Here is a 26,200-nt window from a genome sequence, read left to right as displayed (position 1 = left end):
GCGAACAAGCAACCATTCCAAACATTCCAACCCCTGTACTTCCCGGCTCTCTACACATCGCTGTAGAGAGGGCTAGATGCGGCTATTGTCGTTGTAAAAAGAGCTGCGGCAAAAGATGTAAATTTGTTACATGTACTTCCCTGCCTTGTGTGATGGCCAATGCATTCGCGAGTGTGTGATACGGGAATTTACGAACACCTAAAAATCTGTAGGTTTTATTGCAGATAATAATGGTCTAACCAACAGGAGGCCCATCGACAAGACGCAGAGCTTTCTTTTATTTTCAACAAACGTGGGATTTTAATTTGTCGTTTCCATGGCAACACCTACTTAAGGTTAAGGGCAACGTGCCATATGCTAAAACGAAACGACCTTGGTAAACAAGTTGGAACCATTGAAATGAAAGTATGTTTGCTGATAAACTAAGGTAAACAGAGAAATTAAATAAAGTTTAATACATTGTGGTTTCCATGGAAACCAGTGGATGTCCACCTCGGCACTATATCTGAAATGCTCGTATTGGTGACTGCTATCGATGTGCCAAATTTCATGCTTGTGTCAAACAGTGCACAATTTGCCTGAAACTGCGAGTTATGCCGCCAGACTAATAGAAATACGTCCACAAACAAACAGTTAAATTCTCGGAGTATCTGACATTGTAATCACTGACGCGGGTTAAATGTGTTTTCGTATTTCTGAACTGACAGATCAACATGACTGCTTTTGGCATCTGTGTTGTTGTGCTTTTGGCTCTCTGAGTCTCTCACTGCCGTGTGGTAAGCGCTCTGTATGCTGTATTGGTAGCCGGTCGTTTCGCCTATACGATCTGAGTCGATTCACCTACATCGAAGTCGTTTCGCCCACACGACCGAAGTCGGTTCGCCTACACGTTCTGAGTCGCTTCGCCTACTTTGAAGTCGATTCGCCTACACTAGATACTTATTACTAAATACTAAATACTTATCTAAAAATTGAAAAATAGGTTTACAATAATTATAGTAATGTTTTCCGGAAGAGTATTGCACAGCGACGGCGCGGCTATGCTGAACTCTGTCTCAACAAACGAGCTAATAAACTTGAAGATCACCAACAGGAACTCGTCATGTACCAAAAGAACAGAGAATTAAACTTCAACTTTTACTTAAAATGATACGTGTGTGTGCCTACTTTTTCGTAGCAGCGAACAGAAGACTAAGTGTCAGTTTGTCATGCACTCGTATTTTGTTTTGTGATATGCACGCGAATCGAGTTCGAGAACTTTTCTACGCGTGACATTTTGTGCCATTATCCCACATTTGAAAGTTTATGCTTAGGGTGCGTATATCGAGCTTCAAACTAATTTTCGTCAATGTTAATTTAAAAAAGATTCGTCAATGTTAATTAAATTTGCATTGAATTATTATATTTAGGCGAATTTCACATCCTCATTATTCGAATTATTCATGTTTCTTTAGAAACACAGTCAACATTCGTCAGCGAGAATCAAAGCAATACCAAATATAGTGACTAGCGTAGAGTTCAAAACACACGGCACTAAGGATACTGATCGAGTGAAAGATCAGCCATAGTTTGTACACGCACAGAATCGTGAAACAATCTCTCTCTCTCTCTCTATCTCGTCTGAAACAAACACGAATAATATTATAATAAATAAGCCACGAAAAAATTCACTATCAGCATTATCGACAACGTTTGTTATATTTAATCACAGTTTCTGCTTGACTTCAGAGGAATTTGCGTTCGCATTAAAAGGAATTCGCCAGGGAAATGAAAAGCGAAATTTGACTTAAAGAGCTCGCGGACACGTAAAAGTTGTTTTGTCTATCGCCAAGGAAAATGTCACCACCGCACAAGAATATTTTTCACAATTGCAGCTCACACATACCAAGACAAACATACAGTCTAGCAGGTGTAAATATCGGATTTATGTAAGACAAAAAGGTGTTTTAAAACATGATTCACTCAACGAATGAGTTATAACGAATCAAGTTTTAAGTTTTGCCGGAATGGAAACTGCCGGTCAAGGTTCAAGGGCACTATTCAGACTATTATAATTTTATTTTTTCTGTCACAATCACAATAATAATGCGTCATTATTGTCGAGAAAAAGAAACGTGTTTAGTTTCACTTCACAATACAGTTTAATGAAATCGATAAAATTTTCTATTATTGACTAAGGTGACTCAGTCTTACAGTCAACCGGCTTCGCTCCGTCAACATGTTCGCTACGAATTTCATGTGTTTTTATCTGTCCCTAATTTTTGTGGCTCTACCCCAAGTTGCTTTGTCAACTCCGCTGAACAAGACTGCCGCGGATGGGAAAGTTTTCATTACTGGAGATCATAATGAGGTTGTCGTGTCCACGGCCCAGGAAACTAAGAAGGCACTCGCCGAGATTAAAACTAAAGTAAATTCTTTGAAGGAGAAAGATGAAAAATTCACCGAGCGAATCTTGTCACTTGAGAATACAGTTGAGTCACTGGAGAAACATATGGGAAAGAAGTTTGATTTGATGAACAAGTCGAATGCAGCGCTGTCGGTCCAGGTTCAAGCGATGTCCCAGAGATTAACAACTTTGGAAAAACAAGGTACACAGGCTGCATACTTTTACTAAGTGAACTCTTTAGTGACAAAAATTTTAGTATCCTAAATTTCTTATTCCATAGCCTCCCGACAAAAGCGCATGCAAAGCTGCTCATTCTAACCAAACTGTATGTCAAATTTAGTTGAGTTTGTCACTAATACAGACATTTCTCGTAAAATCTTTTCATCAACAAAAAAAACCGGATGCAATAAATTAAACCGTTAAAGCTTTGTCCCAAACAGTGAATCAGTCGAATGCAGCGCTGTACACGTAGATTCACGTGATGTCTCAGAGATTGACAACTTTCGAAAAACAAGGTACATATACAGTGAAGCTTTCCGAGAGATCCAGCCAGTTCTTTAATTAACACATGTCGAAGCAGACCCCTAATTTTCAATCACGCAGCCAAATTACTTGTAAAGCCTTTGACAAGCACAATCGGAAACACCCACCTCATGTCTTTGAAAAAAAAGTGTTTTACTAATACTAATATTCTGTATTTGGTAAAATCAAAGAGCGCTTGACTGTTTAACGTATTTGAATTCCAACCATCTCTGGTCTCAGTTTGCTGTTATTTTTCAATATACAAATATTACAAAAACACTTGTTAGAATTTGTTTCTGCGTTTTTGTCCTTATTTCACTTAGCCACGCAGTTTATACCACAGATACTGCAGGTTTCAAAATTAGAAACTAAAAATTTATGTGCAGACAAAAATTTATTGAATCTATGTCTGTTTCACAGCAGATTACGCTCTGCTGTTCACAAGAAAAGGAACCAGTGATTACGTCATGACACGTGGCATGCCAAGCCTCAGGGCCGTGACAGTTTGTCTGTGGATGAAAACCGCTGATACAGGAAATGAAGGAACACCGCTGAGTTATGCTGTGTCTGGAAGTAACAACGAAATACTCTTGATTGACTATAGGAACTTTTTATTATGGGTGGGCGGCGGTCACAGGTACAAACGTGTTCTATTCTATAGACTTAAAAGTCTATCTTTGTACTAAGTAAAGGTCAATGCAGTCTTGTAAATACAAAAGTCATTTGTGCTCCATCTTTCTCGATGAAGGAAAATCGCCACTTAATGTGTGCTACAAAGTCTTGTGACATGATTGAAAAATGTTTTCGTCACATGAAGTGACGCTAAAAACAGATTAGAAATGGATTGGAATCATTTTTGTGGAATTGTGCAATATATTGCAAAATCCCATATAGCTGGCGAAATCTTGTGGGTTTGAGGACGTGATGTCACGTGACAGATCTTTATGAGCATGAGTAGTCTGCGAGGTAGACTGGATACTAGTATCTCGCGTTATTGTTTTCGAGTAAAGACGGCCATTGCCAAATTGTAGTGCGTAGTCGTTGCTAGCTCTAGTCATGTTGCGTTGTCCGTGAACTTCTTTTCGATTCTTTGCTCCGCTTTTTGCCTGGATTTGATTGCAGTTTTCAAGGTACGTTATTTTCTTTTGAGGCAAATTAATCAGATTGCGTAGCAGTAAAATCAGGTTGGAACTCTAAACTAACAGTAGCAATAAGTATAAGTAAGAACCATATCAGATGGGTGATATCAACGTATTTGCTGTTTTATTTAGTGGTCGTACTTCTGTATCTACAAACGATGGAAAGTGGCACCACATCTGCTATGCGTGGGAGAATACCGCTGGATCATGGAAGTTGTACAAAGATGGCAAGGTTGCGGCTTCTGGTAAAGGCCTCAAAACAGGTAAAATATTCTACTCTCGACTCTTTTTACAGTGTTTCATTACCTAATGGTGATTTTTGCTTTGAAAGAAGCCTTGGACTTAGCATAACACCCTGACTGAGTAAGTCTTCACACCACTTTACAGAGCGAAACAACCACTGCAATCGACACATTAGTTATGAGGCTCTGTGGTTTTCTTTGACTTTAAGTCTGTTTGACAGAAACAGTTACGATGAAAAGGATGGGAGTCAAGGTTATCATAAACTGTTATGAGTTTTGCCTCAAATTATTTTCTCTTTTATGTTTCTAAGTTTGCTCAAAAGAAAACCAGAACCTGTTACTTAAATAAAGGAGATTTAGGTTAATCCTTCGTTTTTTCTTCATATTGTCACAGGTCACGTGATCCGTGGAGGGGGATTCCTGGTTCTAGGACAGGAACAAGATTCAGAAGGAGGATCCTTTAATGCTAAACAAAGTTTCATCGGTGAAATGACAGGAGTCAACATCTGGGATCACGTGATTAAGCACCAAGAGATAATGCGTATGTCTAAGTCGTGCCTGACAGGGGTGGGGAACGTGTTCCAATGGCATGACTTTAAAGCACACGTGAAAGGCTCAGTGAACATAATTAAACCGTCATGTTAGAGATTAACCTCCAAGAACGTGTCATTTCAAACATGCATTGCTGGTGATGGGATGTGAAATAATTTTGGAGCAGCTCTCATTAAAGATAAACTTTGAAACTTTGAAAGTTCTCTCTTGTCTTGATTTCTAATTGCTTTGTTTAGTTTTTGTCAGTTACTCTGCCTGCTCTCTATCCTCCCGATTTATAAGGATTAGGCTAAAACAAAGCGACCTTTTTCACAAATTTCACATCGCCCCACCACGCAAAGATGAACTTTTCACAAAGGGAAGACTAAAAGGATAAAGTCTATGCTGGAAACACAGAACTCATTAAAAAATCCTGATCAGGTGTCTTTTCTTCAAAGCAAACCTTGCATGTTTAGAATGGTCGTATAGATTTCCAACTACCTTGTGGCTTTGGACTTGGAACTCCCAATCCTTCCTATCATGACAGACTGACTGACGGACTTAATGACTCACAGACTAACTGACTGGCTGACTGACTGACTGACTGACTGGCTGATTGACTCACTGACTGACTAGCTGACTCACTGACTTACTCACTCACTGGCTGACTGACAGATTGACTGCCTGGCTGAGTCACTGACTGGCTGGCTGACTGACTGACTGACTGACTGACTTACTGACTGACTGACTCACAGACTGACTGGCTGATTGACTAACTGACTGACTAGCTGACTCACTGACTTACTCACTCACTGGCTGACTGACAGATTGACTGCCTGGCTGAGTCACTGACTGGCTGGCTGACTGGCTGACTGACTGGCTGACTGACTGACCGCGCCAACTTCTCCATAAGCTTTAGGTTGATTTCAATGATTACGAGAAAGCTTTTGATAGTGTATAGCAATGCGGTGTGATCCATAAATTACACAAATACGGAATTCGAAAATTCGAAAATTCTTGAATGCCACTGATGGAACCTCTAACTACCTTGTGGCTTCGGACTTGGAACTCCCAATCCTTCCTACCATGACTGACTGACTGACTGGCTTACTGACTCACAGACTGACTGACTGACTGGCTGACTTACTGACTGACTTACTTACTGACTGACTCACAGACTGACTGGCTGATTGACTGACTGACTGACTGACTGACTCACTAGCTGACACACTGACTTACTCACTCACTCACTGGCTGACTGACAGACGGACAGACTGACTAACTGAGTCACTGACTGGCTGGCTGACTGACTGACTGACTGACTGGCTGACTCACTGACTGACTCACTAACTGACTGACTGGCTGGCTGACTGACTCACTGACTGACACTGACTGACTGGCTGGCTGACTGACCGACCGACCGACCGACCGACTGACTGACTGACTGACTGACTGGCTGACTGACTGACTGACTGACTGCACTAACTACTCCATAAACACACCAAAGTACAAATAGCGTTATGTTGGTTTCAATGATTACGTAAAAGCTTTTGATAGTGTATTGCAATGCGGTATGATCCATAAATTACACAAATACGGAATTCAAAAATTCGAAAATTCTTGAATGTCACTGATAAAGTTCATGTATTCCTCAAGTAAGAGATGTGTTAAAATTAACCAGAGCACACTTACAGACCTATTTTCATGTAACAAGGGGATAGGGCAAGGTGATGATTGAAGTCCAGTTTTATTTTCTTTATTTATGAATGATTTACCGCAATATTTTAAACAGAACAAATGCTCAGCTGTGGTGTTAGGAAATCAATCTCTAAACTGCTTAATGTATATCTCTAAACTGCTTAATACATCGACGCTTAAATAAGGTGATTATTATTATTATTATTATTATGATGATGATGATGATGTATGCAGGTGATTTGCTAGTAATCAGCCCTTCTGCAGAAGGGTTGCAATCGCTTGATGTAGTTCATAAACATGCTCAGGATTGGAAGCTAAAAGTCAACACCAAAACTCAAACATAATTGCGATTAAGAACAAACTTTTTGATTTGATAAGTGCAAAGTGAAATTGAACAAGTACATATAAATTTTTGTGAACAATCATTAAACGTCCCATGGTATGCAGAAAATGTTGCTTGCGGAGCAGAGCTTAGGGCGGTACTCTTTAAGCATCGACATGAAAGCATCAATCTTCAGCTACTGGCAAAGATTGAAGCATTCTTCTAACAACATTTTGTTACGTGAAGCACTTCGATGTGCAACAAAATATATACCTTTCTTCGACATACAACATAACGAAGAAATCAATGAAAGATGTAAAGTAAAAGACCAGCAAAAACATTTAGCGCTATAAAAATATTTAAATTAACAATGATTTAGATCAACATATACAGGCAAAAACTAACGATAGACAAATCCGACGTTTCGGCGACATCTTGGCGCCATAGTCAAGGGAAACTAATTAAATACGCGATTTCAAGAGTAATTAAAGTACCCATGAAGTAAAAAATAATTGCTGCTTATTTGAAAGGCTTTTCAAAGTAAAGAAGAATGGCGTTTCCCTTTTTAGAATATCTTTTTTCTTTCTAGAGATATTTACGTTTTTGCATTATGCAAATGAGGAAATTGATGACGTGATAAGTGGTTCCACTTGAACAGTAGAACACTGAATCAAGAATATCTCTAGGAATATTGGACCAATGTTCTTCAAACTTGGCACCACAAATGTGCATCACAAAAGAAAGAGAATGACACCCTCTGTGTTGTTGCCATGGCAACACTTTTGGCTCCAGTCTCTTTCTGTGAAAAACCAAATATGCCAATTTGCGACCCTTTGAAAACGGACAGAGGGTCTTGCTCGGAACACATATGATTCCCATGTTGTCTTAACTCTCCCCGTTAGATTGTTGGGAGTGGATGATCCTTGTTTAAGATAAAATCTGGTAATGTTAGTTTTAATTGAAACAGGATCAGCGGCATAACCGTTGTCATGGCGACGGCACGACGGGTGTCATTTTGTTTCTTTTGTGATATACATTTCTGGTGCCAAGTTTCAAGAACACTGCTTTAATATTTCTAGAGATATTCTTGATTGAGTGTTCAACTGTTTTAGTGGAACCACCTATGACGTCATCACTTATAATACAAAAACGTGAATATCTCTAAAACGAAAAAAGATATTCCAAAAAGGAAAACGCCATTCTTCTTTACTTTGAAAAGCCTTTCAAATCAGCAGCAATTATTTTTTACTTCATAGGCACTTTAAGAGTTCAGAGTTTCTAATTTGCATAAGTCTTTGTCTAACTTATGCAAATTAGAAACTCTGAACTCTTAGTTACTCTTGAAATCGCGTATTTAATTAGTTTCCCTTGACAATGGCGCCAAGATGTCGCCGAAACGTCGGATTTGTCTATCGTTAGTTTTTGCCTGTATATGTTTATAAAAATATTTATAGCGCTAAATGTTTTTGTTGCTTTGCTTTGCGTATTTTGTGCCCGGCGCGAGACTGAGCTTTCATCAGCTTCTGTAATTAGTTTCCCTGCGTCATCTGACGAATTTGTTGAGAATAAGCAACTGATCACGAAATGTCGAGGAAAAAGTTGTTGTTATTCATCGTGGTAGATGCAATAATAAAGTGTATTATCGTTTGTCTCACGATGTAGTCACTTGAGATGTAGATCGCGACGTTTCGACTGCTTACTGCTAGTCTTCTTCAGGCGATAAGGTCGACTGATTGCACGGTATCATTTATATACCACATTGTTCCAAGAGATCTGCAAGTTCGGCTGCCAGTTCTCACCAGAGGCGCACGCAGAGTCGCTGAACTAGCATCCATGAGATTCCTGAGGGAAAGAATCAGACTGACGCAGAGAGCCAAGGGAGATACGAAGAAAGAAGCCGAATCAACAGCACAGAGCATAACATCTGCTCTTTCTGCGGATGACGCTGCAGAAGTACTCGACAAGATTAAATCCACCACCCAGCGAGTCTTTAATACCACCACAAAGACCGTCAACAGCGCAAGTTTGAGAAACTTTTGCGAGAGAAACAGACTTCTGTTTCTCCTACAACTTTTGTTGACAAAACAAAGTGGGTTATCAACTTGTCATCCAGGACCCTTAACGAAGCTGAGGTGTCCTCACTGAAGAAAGGTCTAAATTTCGCCGTGACTCCTACGAGCGTCCCAGCCACCGAGATCATCGCCAAGATTGAGTCAGCAGTCAGGCCACTAGATGCGGAGCGAGCAGACACAGTCAGGAGATCCGTCAACACCATCCTTCAACAGGCACAACCACCCACGCCCAACATCACGAAGGAACAGCAGGAGGCTCTTAAAAGCTTAAAAGAGGACAACTCCATCATGGTCCTTCCGGCCGATAAAGGTCGCGCCAGCGTAATCCTGGACGCTGACAAATACCACGCGAAAATGTCAGCGCTAATTGATTTCGGACCGTACCAGATCCGACAGACCGCTTGACCCGGAAGCTATCTGAGAAGCTGCTAACCCTGAAACGGAGTGGACACATATCAGAGGCGGTTTATAATAAGATCAGACCCCGACACAAACAACCACCTAGGATCTATGGCTTGCCGAAGATCCACAAGGCCGGCACACTGCTTAAGCCAATTGTGTCGTGTGTCAACACCTTTGCATACGACCTGTCTGCTTTCTTGGCTAACGTATTATCTCCTCTTGCAGGTAACTCGAACTTCACAGTGAAGAACTCAACTGACTTCGCCTCCACTATCGCCAGTGAAGAGATCCAGGACCACGAGATCATGGTGTCTTTCGACGTAGAGTCACGGTTTACCAACGTACCGATCGAGGGCGCCGTACAAGCCGCGCTACAAAAAATGGAGAACGACGCAGGCCTGGCTGACCGCACGACACTTACACCAGTTCAAATCGCGGACCTCTTGGATTTCGTATTAAGATCTACGTACTTCCAGTACAACGGATCGATTTACGAACAACGAGACGGCACAGCCATGGGGAGCCCTGGATCCGCGGTTATTGCTAATCTCTACATGGAGATATTTGAAGAACAAACAATAGAGTCCGCGCCTTGCAAGCCTAAGATCTGGAAACGCTACGTAGATGATACTTTCACCATCCTGGATCGGGATAGAGTTAATGTCTTCCTGCAACACCTGAACAGTCGACAACCATCAATCCTTTTCACCATGGAGATCGAGAACAACAGCAAGATCGCCTTTCTCGACACGTCAGTTTACAGAGAACCTGATGGCCACCTTACCACCAGTGTCTACAGGAAACCAACACATACTGATCAGTACCTAGCGTATGATTCACACCACCCTCAGTCAGTAAAGCGCGGTATTGTGAAGTGTCTGTACGACCGGGCTAAACGTCTCGTGACCAAACCATCAGTAATCGCTGGAGAGAAGAAACATCTGTCATCTGTACTTGTTTCTAACGGATATCCCTCCTCTTTTGTACAGAAGATCACAAAGGCGCGAACAACCCCAAGAAGAGAACCTGTCGCGGAATTTAAATCCACCGCCGTTTTACTTTATGTCCAAGGAGTTTCGGAGTCTCTCCGCCGCTGCCTAGAACAACAAGGCATTCGAACCGTCTTTAAATCTGACACGACACTTCGGTCACACTTAGTGAGACCAAAGGACACTGTCAACCCGGCTAAACAAGATGGTGTTGTCTACAGGATTCCCTGTGAGTGCGGCAAAGTCTACATCGGGGAAACAGAGAGATCTATGCAGGAGAGGATCAAAGAACACGACAGGGATATACGACTCGCCCGTAGTCAAACCTCCGCCGTTTCTGAACACACCCACGAGACCGGCCACTATCCTATCTGGAATGATGTCAAGTTTATTGATCGAGATCCTCACTGGTACACACGTAGGATCAAGGAGGCTATTCACATAAGACTTCACCCTAATAACATCAACAGGGATATTGGAATTGAAATTCCTGAAGCATGGATACCCACGATCAAGAAACACAACAACAGGAGAACGGTACAACAGCGGACCGCTGAGGGAACAGCTACTCGCCGGAACAATGGAACAATAGGAGGTTTGAAATGCACCGATCACAGCCGACCTTTGTGATATAAATGATACCATGCAATCAGTCGACCTTATCGCCTGAAGAAGACTAGCAGTAAGCAGTCGAAACGTCGCGATCTACATCTCAAGTGACTACATCGTGAGACAAACGATAATACACTTTATTATTGATCACGAAAGTAGATTTTTTTTCTCTATGGCAAACATTTTCCATAGTTATTTTATACGAGCAATAGACCACACTTTCTATGGGTTTATAGGGGTAATAACTCACTTAGATGTTGGGGGAACACTCGAAAAGCTTGTAAATCACTCGCCTAACGGTGATTTACAAAATTTTCTTGTGTTCTCCCACCATCCCGCGTGGGTTATTACCCCAATTCAACTATCGCGTAATAGTTGACTATCACGCTGCGCCCTCGTCAATTATCACGCATAGAAATCGAGAGCAAATAATCTAATTGTTTTAGTATAAATCTATTAGTCGTTCAAAACTTTATCTGAATCCTCTTCACAGACACTTCGAAAACGCCTAGAGGCGGCCGTCATTTTGTTAACAAGGGCACACTGCTAGGCTACTCACTATCTATCACAGAATAGATAGTGAGCAGTGTAGCCAATCGAGAACAGCATTCGTGATAGAACGCTAGTAGATTTATACTATAAAATGCCACAGAAAGTGCGGTCTATTGCTTAAGTAACTTTCCTGAGAGATCCACCCAGTCATAGTTACCACATGTATAAGCCCACTTAATTTTCAATCACACAGCCAAATTACTTGTAAACCCTTTCAGTTACAAGTACAATCGGAAGCAACCACCTCACGATCTATAAAATCAAAGAGCCCTTGTTTAACATATTTGAATTCCAACCGCCGCTGAACTCTCTTTGTTCTTATATTCCAATATACACATAACCTTTGTTGGAAGGTTTTTGTTTTGTCCTTTCAGTCGCATTTTCACCCATACATTTCATTTAGCCACTCAAGTCCTCGCAGTTTATACCACAGATACTGCAGGTTTTAAAATTAGAAACTAAAAACTGAATTTGTGTTTGTTTCACCTCAGTCGGGGAGGATTATGCTCTGCCGTTCACAAGAAAAGGAACCAATGATTACGCGTCATGACACGAGGCATGCCAAGCCTCAAAGCCGTGACATTTTGTCTGTAGATGAAAACCGCTGATACAGAAAATGACAGAACACTGCTGAGCTATGCTGTGTCTGGAAGTGACAACGAAATACTCTTGATAGACTATAGGAACTTTTTATTATGGGTGGGCACCAGTCACAGGTAAAGCCATGTTCAAGCCTTACATTTCTATTTCCTTTAATAATATACATGAAAAAATACTCGATTCTGATTGGCTGAGAGCAGTGCGGTTCAAGTGTAACACCAGTACAAAAAGTGTAACAACAGTGCAAATTACACATCGCATTTCTGGATTATGATTGGGTGAAAGACAATAGGAAATTTTCTAAGCCAATGATATCACGTGAAATGATGACGAAAATTGTGTGCAGAAACTTTGGAAAAGTTTTCTCGAATAAGAAAAATGGCTTACGTTCTAGTCAGGCAAGGAACCTGTAGAACTCGCTGGACTTGGAACTGAATATTACAACCATGATCATGAAATTTCTCCACTGTTCTTGTCCTAATTATCGTAATTTTGGGGAGCACGGTTGGCGCAGTGGTGAGAGCACTCGCCTCCCACCAACGTGGCCCGAGTTTGATGTCGGCCCGGTGTCATATGGGGGTTGAGCCTGTTGTTAGTTCTCGCCTCGCTCCGAGGGTTTTTCTCCAAAAAGAAATCTCCAGAATCCAATTTGCCAGGATTCAGGTCCCGTATGAAAACCAGCTAAGGCTGACGTGGCTTCCTCTCCGGCTAAATATTGATCAAACAGATTCTACAGATGAAGTCGCAGTGAGTAATGTATGATTTTAAAAATGATCAGTTGCAGAGATTATCCCTACAAAAAAAGAAAATTCCTTGTCCTCAGCGCTTAGAGCTTAGTGATTGTCACCTGACTATCCAAATTTTCATTTAAGGCCTCGAACTCGCTGCATGACTGCGACAAAGTCTTGTGAAGTGATTCAAAAACTTTCTTCGTCACAAGTAGTTACACTGAAGACAGAATACAAATGAATTGAAATCGTTTTTTGAATATATTATTAGCAACGTAACCTTCACTGCATAGTCGATCATTTAAAAGAATTTTCTACTCTATATAATCAAAATTAACCACAAAAAACCTTTTGAGATACGCAAACTACCGAGTGGCAGTAAAATATGTTATGAATTGATTCTAAACTAACAGTAGCAATGAGAATAAGCAACAAACATACCAGACGGGTGATATCAGCCTATTTGCTGTTTTATGTAGTGGTTATACTTCTGTATATGCAGACGATGGAAAGTGGCACCGCATCTGCGCAACGTGGGAGAATACCGCTGGATCATGGAAGTTGTACAAAGATGGAAAGATTGTGACTCCTAGTAAAGGCTTAAAAACGGGTAGAATCTTCTAATTTTGACTGTTACCATTCCATTACAAATTTTGGCTTTTGAACTGTAGTTTGGGACTTGATATAACAAACTGACTGCGTAATGTCCTCGTACCACTACTAAGAACAAAACTGTTGTTGAAACTCGACACAATAGGCCACGCTCGATGTATCAATATTCTAAGATGGCTCCGAGGATTTCAGGACAAACTTCTACATTTGGTGTTGTTACCTTTGTATCCAAGTCTCTCTTGGGAATTGAGAGACAAAAAAAACTCAAAAATCTAAGCAATCTTGACCCGAAAGCCTCGGAACCATGTTAGAATATTGATATATCGAGCGTAGCCTATTTTTATTAAGTTCTGTGGTTCTAACGATGAGAAAGATGACTATCGAGGTCACCATAAAATATTATGAGAGTTGCTTTCGGTCTTTTTATATTTCTAAGATTGCTCCGCAGAAAATTAAAACGAAAACTACTACTTAAATAAAGGAGATAGGTTAACCTCACATTTAGATTTATGATGATATTGTCATAGGTCACGTGATCTGTGGTGGAGGATTCCTGGTTCTAGGACAGGAATAAGATTCAGAAGGAGGATCCTTTGTGTCCAGTCAAAGTTTCATTAGTAAAATGATAGGTGTCAACATCTGGGATCACGTAGTAAAAGATCAAGAGATCATGCGCATGTCCAAGTCGTGCCTGACAGGGGAGGGGAACATGTCCCAGTGGCGCGACTTTAAAGCTCACGTGAAAGGCTCAGTGAAGATAACTAATCCGTGATGTTAGAGTTGTGCCCCTAGGAACATATCAGTTCAAACATACATTGCTGTCGATGTGAAGTGTAATCATTCTAGAACAGCCCTCATTAAAGTTAAACTTTGAAGGTTATCTTTTATCTTTTCTTTGTGTTTTTCAAACTTTGAGCACCCTTGATTTCTAATTTGACTTTGGTTCTAGTCAATTACTTTATCTGCTGCTTATCCTCTCTATTTATTTCCGACTTTTTAAATTAAGCCAAGGATTAGACTAAAACAATGAGTCTTTTTTTTTTTTCGTGAATTTTACAATCAAACCACGCAAAATATGATACATTGATAGAAAAGTCAGCAGTCAGATACTAGTGCTGTATTAATTGCAAACTGCGCATGATCAAAACAACATTTATTTGTACTGTAATTTACAAACATATTTGTGTGCAGGGAATAAAACTTTTTTCAAAAAAAATGAAGCAAGCCCAGAAGTAACTTCCTAGTCAAAAAGAATATCGCCCCCACAGTGCACAGATGGCAGCTTTTCACAGAGAGAGACTGAAAAGATAACGGTTGTGCTCAAAACACAGAACTAATTAAGAAAAATCCTGATGAGGTGTCTTTTCTTGAAAGCAAACCTTGCATGTTTAGAGTGGTCGTGTAGATTCTATGGTCGCAAAGTAGTTAAAAGATTAAAACAACATACACACAGACGAAGACGTTATGTCCAAACTGGGTTCTTTTAAACACAACTTGTGCATCCAAATTAAGTATCACAAAATACAATAATATGGCCAAATTCTCCAACTACCTTGTAGGCAGTGGACTTTGAATTCCCAATCCTTCCATTCATGACTGACTCCCTGCCTGCTTACCTGACTGACTGAATGACTGACTGACTTATTTTTGACTTAATGATTAATTGAATGACTGACCGACTACCTGAGTGAGTGAGTGACTGACTGACTGACTGACTGACTGACTGACTGACATACTTATTTTTGACTTAATGTCTAATTGACTGACTGACCGACTGACTGACTAACGGACTGACTGACGGACTGATTGAGTAAAAAAAGCACCAATCCTCAGCCACTGGCAAAGATCGAAGTTTAGCATTCTTAGCTTCTCGTGAAGCATTTCAATATCCAACAAAATACACGCCTTTTACACCACTTTTTTTCACTGTGGTCGTCATGATTTCTTGTTGCCCTGTAGCCTGCATGCAGACGTCTGCTAGTTCCCTTTCATTTTTTCCGCTTGAATAGAAAGAGTAGATGTCTGTACGCAGTCTACTTGTGCTGTCAGTGGAGAAAATTTTGCTTATTTGATAAGTGAATAAAGATGGTGAATTTTAAGCTCGGTAATGAAATTGTGGGATAATGAAATTTATTTGTTTGCTTTGTACGATTTAGCTTCTGTCGGTGTCCGTCAAGCGGTTGTTGACGGTCTTAGGGGGGTGTCTCTCTCAGAGACTCTCATAGAGAGTTTGCTTACAGCAAATGACTGAAAAACAGGAGGGACCAATACCAGGTGCCCGTCTTATTAAGGTGTCCGTTAAAGGAGAGTTGACTTTTCTCTCTATGGCGTTTGACCTGTTATCTCTTGTGCATTTGCCTCCATAACAAGAATTGGCATTGTATGATTACAGTGCTTTCAAATATTTATTTAATGGGCCCATTTGTGTCTAATCCCTGTCTAAACTTATAAGCTAGCACTTTTAAGCTAATATCCTAAAACTGCCTACGCCTTAAATTACTAAAGCTTCTACAAGTATTGTGATCTTCCAAAAGGTTTATAACTCCAAAACCCTCGACCACTCAGTTTCATTTTTCGCTTGTTTGATTCGTTGTTTCTTCATTTCTCTTCTTTCATGTTTGACGAGTTAGACAAATTATTTAACTGCAATTTCTGACAGCTTACAGCTGAATTCATGCAGAGTGTCGGAGAGGTTGGAAGATGACACAGTTCAAATACAAGCGACTAGACAAAAAATGTTGAATATCTAATGTTATCCTTAATAGAGAAAAAAATTAATGCATGTTTCAACGTTAGTCTGACGCCACGCTAGTCTCGTTAGAAAGATCTTAAAAGAGTTTCCAGCAGACTTGCGTTTTCTGGTTGAAAAAAAAAAAAAAAACAGTGTAGATTCAGTTTTGTAAACATGCTCAGACTGGGTGTATAAACACAGGCTTCATGTTCTCAAAGTTGTCTAATTGCTCATGCACTTGCAAAACATTTTATATAACAATATATCTGCAGTGTTTTTATTCTTTACTGACGAGCTCTCCACCTTTCCGTCTCACCAATAGCCTTTCCTCTCAACATGTCAACTGCACCTTTGATGCGTCAGTTTTATCTGTCCCTAATTTTTGTGGTTGTATGCCAAGGCGCTTCGTCAACTCCGGTGAACAAGACAACCGCGGATGGGAAAGTTTTCATTACTGGAGATCATAACGAAGCTATCTTGTCGACTTCCCAAGAAACTAAGAAAGCACTCGCTGAGATTAAAAGCAAATTAGATTCCGTGAACGAGAAAGATGAAAAATTCGCCGCGCAAATCTTGTCACTTGAGAATACAGTTGAGTCACTGGAAGAACATATGGGAAAAAAGCTTGATTTGATGAACAAGTCGAACGCAGTGCTGTACGCTCAGGTGCAGGCGATGTCCCAGAGATTAACAACTTTGGAAAAACAAGGTACTCATAGAAAGTTATTGTGACGACCTCTCTTTAGTGACAGGAAATTTAGAGCGCTCTCAAAAGCAAAACCACCTGTAGGCAAACACCCTCGCTCGACCAAAACAAATTTACATGGAAGCTGCTCATTCTTATCAAAACGCATTGAAGCACTAACACGGTCATTTCTCTTTAAATCTTTTCATCAACAGAAAAACTGGATGCAGTCAATGAAACCGTAATAGCGCTGTCCCAAACGGTTGCGGCACTGAAAGATGGAGTTGAAAAAAAAGCTGAATTTGATTAATCAGTCGAATGCAGCGCTGTCCGCGCAGGTTCAAGCGATGTCTCAGAGATTAACAACTTTGGAAAAACAAGGTACATATACAGTGAAGCTTTCCTGAGATCCAGCCAGTTCTTTAGTTACCACATGTAAAAGCCCAGTCCCCGTATTTTTCAATCAGAGGCAAATCACTTCTAAAGCCTTCAGAGATTTAATCGGAAAACAACCATCTGAAGTACTGTATTAGAGAAACGTATTTCACTAATATCATATATTTAATAATATCAAAGAGCGCATAAATGTTAGTTTACAGATTTGAATGTGGCCCATCCGGCACTGCACTCAATACGCTGATGTTTACTAATATAACTACTACTCCCATTAAATTAGAAACTCTAGTCCTCGCTTATACACTCCGGATACTGCAAGTTTATTTACAATCTAAACAATTATGGGAGGGCAAATGATCGAGTTTGTGTTTGTTTCACCTCAGTCGGGGCAGGTTACGCTCTGCTGTTCCCAAGAAAAGGAACCAGTGATTACGTCATGACACGTGGCGTGTCAAGCCTCAAGGCTGTGACAGTTTGTCTTTGGATGAAAACCGCTGATACAGGAAATAGAGGAACACCGCTCAGCTATGCTGTGTCTGGAAGAGACAACGAACTCACCCTGCTTGACTACAGAACGTTCAGGTTATGGGTGGACAACAGTTACAGGTACATACGAATTATCATTTCATTCTGATTCAAGCAACGTATGTGAGTGACTTCGCTAAGGTGACTGGCAACAATTTCCAACACATTTCAAGACTAAGATTTTGATGTCAGTTGATGTTTCAACTGGTAATAGTTATCACTAAAGCTGCCCCCGCTTTTTTATTTCTGCTGATTGAAAACGTTAAGGTGGCTGGCAACAGTTAGTTTCCAGCACTTTCCAAGACTAAGATTTTGATGAGTAGTAATAGCATCAATTATTATTAGTATAAGTAGCAGTAGTATCAGTTGACGCTATAATCATGGTATCAAAAAACTGCCCAATCGTTGGTGATTACAGTGGTAATATTTCCGAGACACAATAGGTTACCATGGCGAAAGCATGATCTGCTAGAAACACCCTTTATTTTAGTTTTTACCGCTAATAACTCAGAAACGAGCTCGAGGACCCCCAGTTTTTATTATCGAATTTTGATTAGCAGGATAAGACTTGACTTGTGGCAAAGATTTTAAAAAATTCTGTGCATGAGGCTTAGAGCCACTTTAATTTCAAATATTTGATTGTATAATCAATGTTTTAATTGGTACTGCTTGAAATTCATCATTCTTGTATTGATTTAACCGAAGCATTCACCTCTGATTAATGAATATTTTGGACAACGAAACAAGAAGTGAATTTTATCTTTAATGTTGTGAAATCAAATAGTGCTAAGTCTGTTACACTTAAAGCTAGTCTAAATATACTGCGGGTCTATAACTATACTTGAAAACAGTTCGTTAGATAAGCACAATCTAGAAACGTCACAGAAAAAAAGGTCATTAGAACATAGATTATTAATTAAGTCCTTCATTTTCTCTTGGTTCTACTGTATATACCGTATTTACTTGATTAAGCGCCGCCCGTACTAAGCATCGCGTAAGAGTACCACCCTCTAAAACGAGGCACATTCACTGAGGACAATGCGGCGCTTAATCAAAGCATCTTCAGAATGAATTTGTCGAGAAGTGAGCAAGTGCGGTACAACTCAATATAAACTAGCCTCGAACATTTGCTAACATTTACTTGACACCATTTACAAATGTTACGATTTTTTACTGAGCGCCGTTCTCGAATAAGCACCGCAACTGAAACGCTGAAAATTTAAAAAGCGTCGCGGTGCTCAGTCAAGTAAATAAGGTAATCGGGCTGATATAAGGAACTATTTGCTTCTCTCATTGTAAGCCAAACTTCTGTATCTGCAAATGATGGAAAGTGGCACCACATCTGTGTAACGTGGGAGAATACCGCTGGATCGTGGAACTTGTACAAAGTTGGCAAGGTTGCGGCTTCTGGTAAAGGTTTTGAAACAGGTAGAGTTTATTACATTACCAACTTTGGTTTTTAAACTAGCTTAGTACTTAATACAACACTCAGTAACTAACGTACTCACAACACTTTATAAAGTAAAGCAATCGCTGCAACGCCAATTTTGATTAAGTTCTGTGGCTTTCTTAAATTTTTTTTTTAAAAAAAGACAGTTACGATGGAAAGGATGGGAATCGAAGTCACTATAAACTGTTTTGAGAGTTTGCTGAAGTAATTTGCTTCTTTATATTTCTAAGTTGCTCAAAACAAAACCGGAAACTACTACTAAAGGAGGTATAGGTTAGTCCAAAAACTCTTGTTCTTAGGCCATCGTAGCTTGATTAAGAATATAACACAAACAGCGTTGATAAACATTGTATTCCAACGCATTTTAATACAGAACTCGACGTTTCGTATGCTAGTCTACATACATTTTCAAAAGTGACCGTTACAATTTTTTGAAAAGTATGTTTATAACATAACTAAAGCAAAGCGCGCGCTCTGATTGGTTAATTTAGCGTCTACTATTTGCCCATAGGTGTACGCTGCTGACGTGTGTGCTAATGTTTACAAAGCAAATCTTTTGACAGACATTGTTTCCAAAGTAATGGCCGACGTTCTTTTGCCAGAAATGCGAAACTGTCTTCACAGTTGTCTGAAGATGAAACTTTATCGAGTTACTGGTGTGCAGTCGGTTGTCATGAATGAATTTTCGCGCGCTTGTTTTCTCTTGTCATGTAAGACTACACGAACATTTTTTTTGTGATGTAGCTCAATAAAAGGAATTCTGTTGTTCCAATGTCTCAATGTTATGTTATAAAACAAATGGTAAACGCCATAGCGTGCACTATTGAGTTATGAATGCACTTGGGAGGTTTGCTAAGCACTCAAGAAACTAGAGTCGCATTCGGCTATCACCTCGTGCGACTCTTACGCTTCTTTCGTGCTTAGCAACCTCCCGCGTGCATCCATAACTCAATAGTACACGCTATGGCGTGTACCATTTGTTAAATCGTAAATATTAGAGGCCTGGAACCTAGACTGAGAAGAATGGTCTTCAGCAATACGTTAACCTGTCGAAAAAGTCAGTTTTGCCGGACTTTCATTGCAAAATTAAAGCGACTCATTTCACTCAAGAGCTAATATCAGTACTGAGAAGTTGTTGCTTTATTAGCTGTTACTTCTCATGATGTCTAGGCAGGTTAACGTACTGCTACAGATCAGTTTTCTCAGTTTAGGTTCCAAACCTCTCATATTTACGATACATATAGCTCTCAAAAAATTGTAACGGCCACTTTTGAAAATGTATGTAGTGTCAATTTCCAATTCCCTCGGTTTCAATAGGCAAGATTCACTCTAGTTCACTGACTTTAATTCGGCCAACACTCTAATTAGACGCTCTTGTTTGCTTGTAAATAATTCCATCAATCGTCCGCGTCTTTACCGTCTTATCCGTCTTATCCATCGTTACTTCGTGTGAATCGCACGCACACAACAACGTTTTGCCGACGTTCGCCATTACATGCTCACTATAAAACGTCACGTGACTTAAACGCGGGAACCAAAAGGCGGTAAAATACATTAACTATTCAGGGAACCCAGCAACATGTAGACTAGCATACGAAACGTCAAGTTCTGTATACAATGTTGGAACACAATGTTTATCAACGCTGTTTGTGTTATATTCTTAATCAGGTTAATCCATCGTATCTCTTGATATTGTCATAGGTCACGTGATCCGGGGTGGGGGAGTCCTGGTGCTAGGACTGGAACAAGATTCAGAAGGAGGATTCTTTAAGGCCAATCAAAGTTTCATTGGTGAAATGACAGGTGTCAACATCTGGGATCACGTGATTAAAAGCCAAGAAATCATGCGCATGTCTAAGTCGTGCCTGACAGGGGAGGGGAACGTGTTCCAGTGGCGCGACTTTAAAGCTCACGTGAAAGGCTCAGTAAACATAATTAATCCGTCATGTTAGAGCTTCCCAAAAGATACATACAACACTTATAACATACAATATAAAGGCCATTGCAGATGTGTTTACATGTAAGTTAGCATTGTGGATAATTCATTAAAATTCGGAGTAAGCTTGGAAACCTACCCTGCAAAATCTTTTTTCGTGCCGTAAAAAGTTCTTTCATCCTTTCTTGATTTTTAATTTGTCCTTATTAGTTTTCAGTTTCTCCATTTCTCCAATTTCCTATGAAAACTGAAATAGTTCAGCCAAAAATGTTACAAAATAGGACGTTTGGAAACTGTTTATGTTTTCCGTCAACTGAATCTGACAGTAGAATGATATTTTTCCTACAAAACTGTACACGAAGTCAGCAAGTGTTCATAATTGATTAGCAGAGCGACCAGTCGACTGACCAACCTATCAATGTACCGACTACCGACCAAACGGTGCAACTAGAAATACATCCTGCTGTATCTCCAAAATAATGAGTAAGAGGAAAGAAAAGGGAAAAGGGAAGAGTATGTGCAGTAATACTCGCTTGCTAAATAGTGACTTCCAGGCATCTCACCGAAGGAGTGAATCTTAAGTTTCAACCATTACAACGCTAACCCGACGAGTGATCAGTTGAAAGCTTGTCCATATTCTCTTATGTGCTCTGAGTAGGACCAGTGGGAGCAAGAAATTAGAGATAGGTGAATTACTTAAAGTGCAAGATTATAGAATTTGTAGGAAGGTTTCTAATATCCCGAACCACCCACTTAGAGCTAATTTCCCTGAAACTAAGATTACAAGATACAACTTAAGGAATAAATCTTCCGCAATGCCCGCCATTCACTCGGACCGTTTCAAGAATACATTCTTTAATAGGATAGTTTTTAAGTACAATGTAGCTTTGTAAATAGAGTACTTTTTGTATTCCATTTTTGTATTTGTTTCCATGTAAATATCTATCTTATTTAGAGACATATTGTAGCCCATTAACATTGTTATTTTTAAATGTAACATAAGATATGTAATTTTATCTTTTGAACAATAAAGACACTTTATTTATTTATTTATTTATTTATTTATTTATTTTAGTCTTTCCAACTTTGACCCTAGTTCGGGCAATCTTGCTTGCGGGAATAACGGTAGCTCCTTTCACATTCAGCTCAGCATTTCGCACTTTCATCCGCAAGCTTCAGGCTCTTTCTTTCATAACGTCCACTGCAAATGTGCACGTTTTCACGAAGAACAATACGGACGGATTTCAGTGCACTAGAAACTTAAAGAGGCGATCGTTCCTCTTCTCTCGCCAGAAACTCAAAACTGAAAGTTTAGCTTAAGTTCAGTTAGCCAGTTCTAGGTTTTCGGCCAGTGAGCAGTGAGATCGATTGAAAAAGTGAACGGGCGACCAGCGAGGTCTGGTAGAGAAGAATGAGAGGGCTCTAATAAGTCAAATGAGAGGGCTCTAATAAGTCAAATGAGAGGGCTCTAATAACTCAAATTATTCTCGTATTTTTTTGACTGGTTTTTATTTATGAACAGTTGAAGGACAGGCATATCGATGACGTCATTAACATTTGTTTTTGTTTTTGTTTTTGTTTTTATTAAAAATATAACACAAACAGTGGTGATAAACATTTTAAAAACATCCATTTTATGAACTTGACGTTTCGTATGCTAGTCAACATACATTTTCAAAAATATAACCGTTAAAAGTTTTTGAAAAGTTATTTATACTGTATCAATGGGGGTCTGGAACCTAGACAGAGAACATCTGCGATAGAAATTAAGACGTTTCAAACGGAAACTGTCTACAATGGCCGAAGACCCAGAGTTAATATGATTTTGTTTCCTTATTATATATAAGTAAAGAGATTCTATGTTACTACGCGTCTGCTCAGTAATAGATCTCAGAAGACGTGAAAATGTGGTTCAGTGAAACCTGTATTAAGAGGGCCCCATAATAAGGCGGGACCTAACCTAAAAACACTTAAAAACACACCATGTTTCAAACATTTTTTCGTGGCTAAGAGTTAACTCCAAACCATGGCAAAGTATACAGTTTTAAAAAGCTCAAAGAGCAAAGATTATGACAAAAATATTTGTGTACCCTGTAACTGTATAGTAACCTGACACAGGCTGATTAAATCTGCCACCTGCTGGGGAATGCCAGGGCTCACTTGAGAAAAGATAACTCCTACAAGAACTGATCAAAAGGAATAATTTTTACATTTCTCAAAAGAAGACAAACAACTTGCTGGGATAAGCATAGAGATTTTTGAAAAGTTAAAAACACGTGAAATGATGACCAGTTAAATCTGATACAGAAAATCTTGCATACGTTTTATTACAAAACTTTGACAGAATGCACTGGATGGAAAAGTTCTATGCTTATCCCACAGAACGTACTCAAAACAACAAATCCTGAAAATTTTAGCTGAATTGAATAAATCCTTCACAAGATATCTTTTCTAGAAGGCGAAAATAACTCGTTTTGAGAAAACGAGCTTTAAACTTACGGTAACAGTACTTGTCAAAATAAAACTTCAATACCTTAAGATTCGAGTTCCGTAAAAAACAAAGCTTTGAATTTCTTTCAGAATTTTAGGTTAAGTCCCGCCTTAAGCGGACACCCTCAAGTGGACACCGGCTTGGCTCCAGGCTCCAGCCTCCAGCCGGTGCCATGTTAGAATATTGATATATCGAACGTGGCCTATTGCAAAAGATAAGCACAATTTTGGTCTACCTTTCAAGACGTTCCGCCAGTTTATTTCCGAAATTTTGCGGTTGGTCGAGGCAAAATTGTCTTATCATTCTGAACGAAATTTGCGGTATTTTGGGTCAATGGTAAACAACCTGCACATGTGTTTTGTCAAAATTACTATTAACCAAACGCTTCTTTAAAGAAAGTGCCCTGTAAGTTATTCCGATCATTTCCAACCATTGATCTTGTTGGGGCGAGCCAAAACACAAAACTAGCAGATCTTTGCTATCTTGCCAACATGACCTTAAGTTCTCTGCTTTTTTATCTGGTCCCTCCCTTAATGCCCGCCAATGTCTCTTTTGTCTCTTGATAGTGAGGCCTAGAGAACACAAACAAGAAAAAATGAATAAACATGGTCATTCATTTTTCTTTGCTTGTCCTCTAAGCCTCACTGTCAAACTGTATTTTAATATATCTTAGTCTATTATGGCTTATGCCGCTCTCCGTTCTTCGAAAACCCTGGGATTGTCCTTATCCTCCGTCCCCCTCCATCCCATCTCCGTCCCCCTCCATCCCTTCTCCATCCCCAAGTAAGAACCCGTTCCTCAAATGTTCGCAATAAGTCAAGTCTCGCGAAACGAGGATGTTATCGAACATCGAGAAATCCACTCATTTCAATGAAGGAAGAGATTTAGCGGGACTTCTTTATTGATTCGAGGGAAGGAGTGTTTTCGTTATTGCGATCCAGACTTCGCGAGCAGCACTGGCAACGATATTGACACAAACCACGAAGAAAATTACGAAATAAGAGTAGTTTATTGAGAAGGTATATTTAAATGATCATTACAGCAACTTAAAATTATCTCGATCTGATAGACCTTGTCAAGTCAGTCATCTATATTAGAACCTTAAAACTAAATGTAACTTAACATGGACTTCCGAGCAGTATTACAAAAATACTGTGCTGTGTTAAAAGCAAGTCGGTACTATACAAAACATGATAGCTCCATTGTGTTGAAACAAAGGCAGTCTTACTAAGGATAATATTAAGAAATTCATTATGTTACTTCACGTAATAAAAAATACCGTCCTAGTTAAGATATATGACAATGCGGTTAAACAATAAGGAAACCCCTACCGTAAGAAACTTAATCACATTTTAAAGTATATTCCCTGGTCAGCTGATAGCCTGAGGTATCAATAATCACTAGTTACTATAACAAAAGTACTATCTACTTTACAACCTACAAGGATTTACGAAAATGTTCTAATTCTAAAAGCACAGTCAAGGTGTTACTTCCGGTATTTGTGTTGTTGGTGTTCCTGTGTTCAATACTTGCTGAGGTCTTCTTCAAGGTACGGATCTTGGTACAGCGGGTTCGCCATTGATGTGGCCCCACCTTTTTCCGACTGAGAAGCAAAGAAACAAGCATATTAATAATACTTCTACGTCAAAGTAACAATAAAAGTAGTAAACACCGATTAGAAGGTTGGGTAACAAATCAATCAATTTTATTCTGAAATAAGGTTGAAGATAACTTTTCAGCTTTGTTCCTGAAAGGTTTGCCACAATATAACAAACAAGAAGATCTGTTAGATCTTATAACCGCGCTTTTAAAATTTAACTGTTTTCTTAGTACTACAGTCGCAACGCAGTGCATATTCCAAAGCAATCTTTGATGATTCATTGATTACTGTAGACATCACAGCACTTGATCAACATAAACTCTATTATCGCACCATCAGTCGTAGCCGTTGTGACATCTCCGATGACGTAATAGTCTTAATCTGGAAGTTTCTTCGGGATATGTATGGGCATGAAGATACGAACACTATTACAAACCGCTTTCTTTCTTTAAAGTCACGATTAAATTTAATTGTTTTTTTCCCTTGAGTTAAGGGTTAGCAAAGAAGTCACACGAGTCACATAATTCAAGAATTGCGTTATCTACGGCTATCTTTAGTACGGTGGTTATGTCCCTATCAATGACGTAATCTTTGCACGTTCTGACACGTTCTTTGCTTGGCTTTTCTTTCCGATCTATGAACTCGCTGCGATGAAACAGTCAAAGGATTTACTTCATTTACCTAAAACCGCAAGAAATACTCGCAAAATTACAAATAAATTAATGACCGTCGCTTCTGCCGAAATAAACTTCCAAAGTAAACACGATCTTATTTGTCACGTAGCGAAAGTGAAAGCTGCAACGTCAGCGCATTCCATGGCTGACGTAATACCTTTTTTCAGCGTATTTATTATTCCCTTTAAATCCAACGCTTTGATAAAGCGAAAAGAAAATATATTTTACCCACAAAAAAGAAAACAATATCCGTAAAATTGTTCGTGTGTTTATGTTTTAACAGCTTCTGGCGGAAAAACATCACA

General features: G+C 39.5%; 3 protein-coding genes and 1 pseudogene across 4 annotated transcripts in view; 3 read left to right on the top strand and 1 right to left on the bottom strand.

Annotated features, from left to right (window-relative positions):
- Positions 1 to 2,064: 2,064 nt before the first annotated feature.
- LOC145499608 (neuronal pentraxin-2-like) lies at positions 2,065 to 5,184 on the top strand. 2 transcript variants are annotated; one of them, XM_081479138.1, is made up of 4 exons: positions 2,065 to 2,588; positions 3,332 to 3,545; positions 4,180 to 4,310; positions 4,684 to 5,184. In XM_081479138.1, exons 1-4 carry the CDS (start codon positions 2,219 to 2,221, stop codon positions 4,932 to 4,934), a joined length of 966 nt encoding a protein of 321 aa, XP_081335264.1. In that variant the 5' UTR covers positions 2,065 to 2,218; the 3' UTR covers positions 4,935 to 5,184. The 2 variants fall into 2 exon arrangements, with proteins under 2 accessions (XP_081335264.1, XP_081335263.1); XM_081479137.1 differs by having other exon boundaries at positions 3,329 to 3,545.
- Positions 5,185 to 8,673: 3,489 nt separating this feature from the next.
- LOC145501829 (neuronal pentraxin-2-like) lies at positions 8,674 to 14,209 on the top strand (annotated as a pseudogene).
- A 2,265-nt stretch (positions 14,210 to 16,474) lies between these two features.
- LOC145501828 (neuronal pentraxin-2-like) lies at positions 16,475 to 21,268 on the top strand. Its single transcript, XM_081481216.1, has 5 exons — positions 16,475 to 16,675; positions 17,120 to 17,204; positions 17,603 to 17,825; positions 19,045 to 19,172; positions 20,896 to 21,268. The coding sequence occupies exons 1-5, from the start codon at positions 16,475 to 16,477 to the stop codon at positions 21,144 to 21,146; spliced, it is 888 nt and encodes a 295-aa protein (XP_081337342.1). The 3' UTR covers positions 21,147 to 21,268.
- Positions 21,269 to 23,751: 2,483 nt separating this feature from the next.
- Positions 23,752 to 26,200, bottom strand: part of LOC145500673 (MAM and LDL-receptor class A domain-containing protein 2-like) — a 107,482-nt gene continuing 105,033 nt past the window's right edge. Inside the window, exon 137 of the mRNA XM_081480198.1 lies at positions 23,752 to 25,224. Coding sequence (XP_081336324.1) covers positions 25,144 to 25,224 — 81 coding nt within the window. The 3' untranslated portion in view covers positions 23,752 to 25,143. The remainder of the gene's footprint in view (positions 25,225 to 26,200) is intronic.

This window comes from Orbicella franksi, chromosome 10, assembly GCF_964199315.1.
Source record: "Orbicella franksi chromosome 10, jaOrbFran1.1, whole genome shotgun sequence".
Lineage (NCBI taxonomy): Eukaryota > Metazoa > Cnidaria > Anthozoa > Scleractinia > Merulinidae > Orbicella > Orbicella franksi.
Note: the sequence above shows the minus strand (reverse complement) of the source record. Positions and strands in the feature narration are given on the sequence as shown.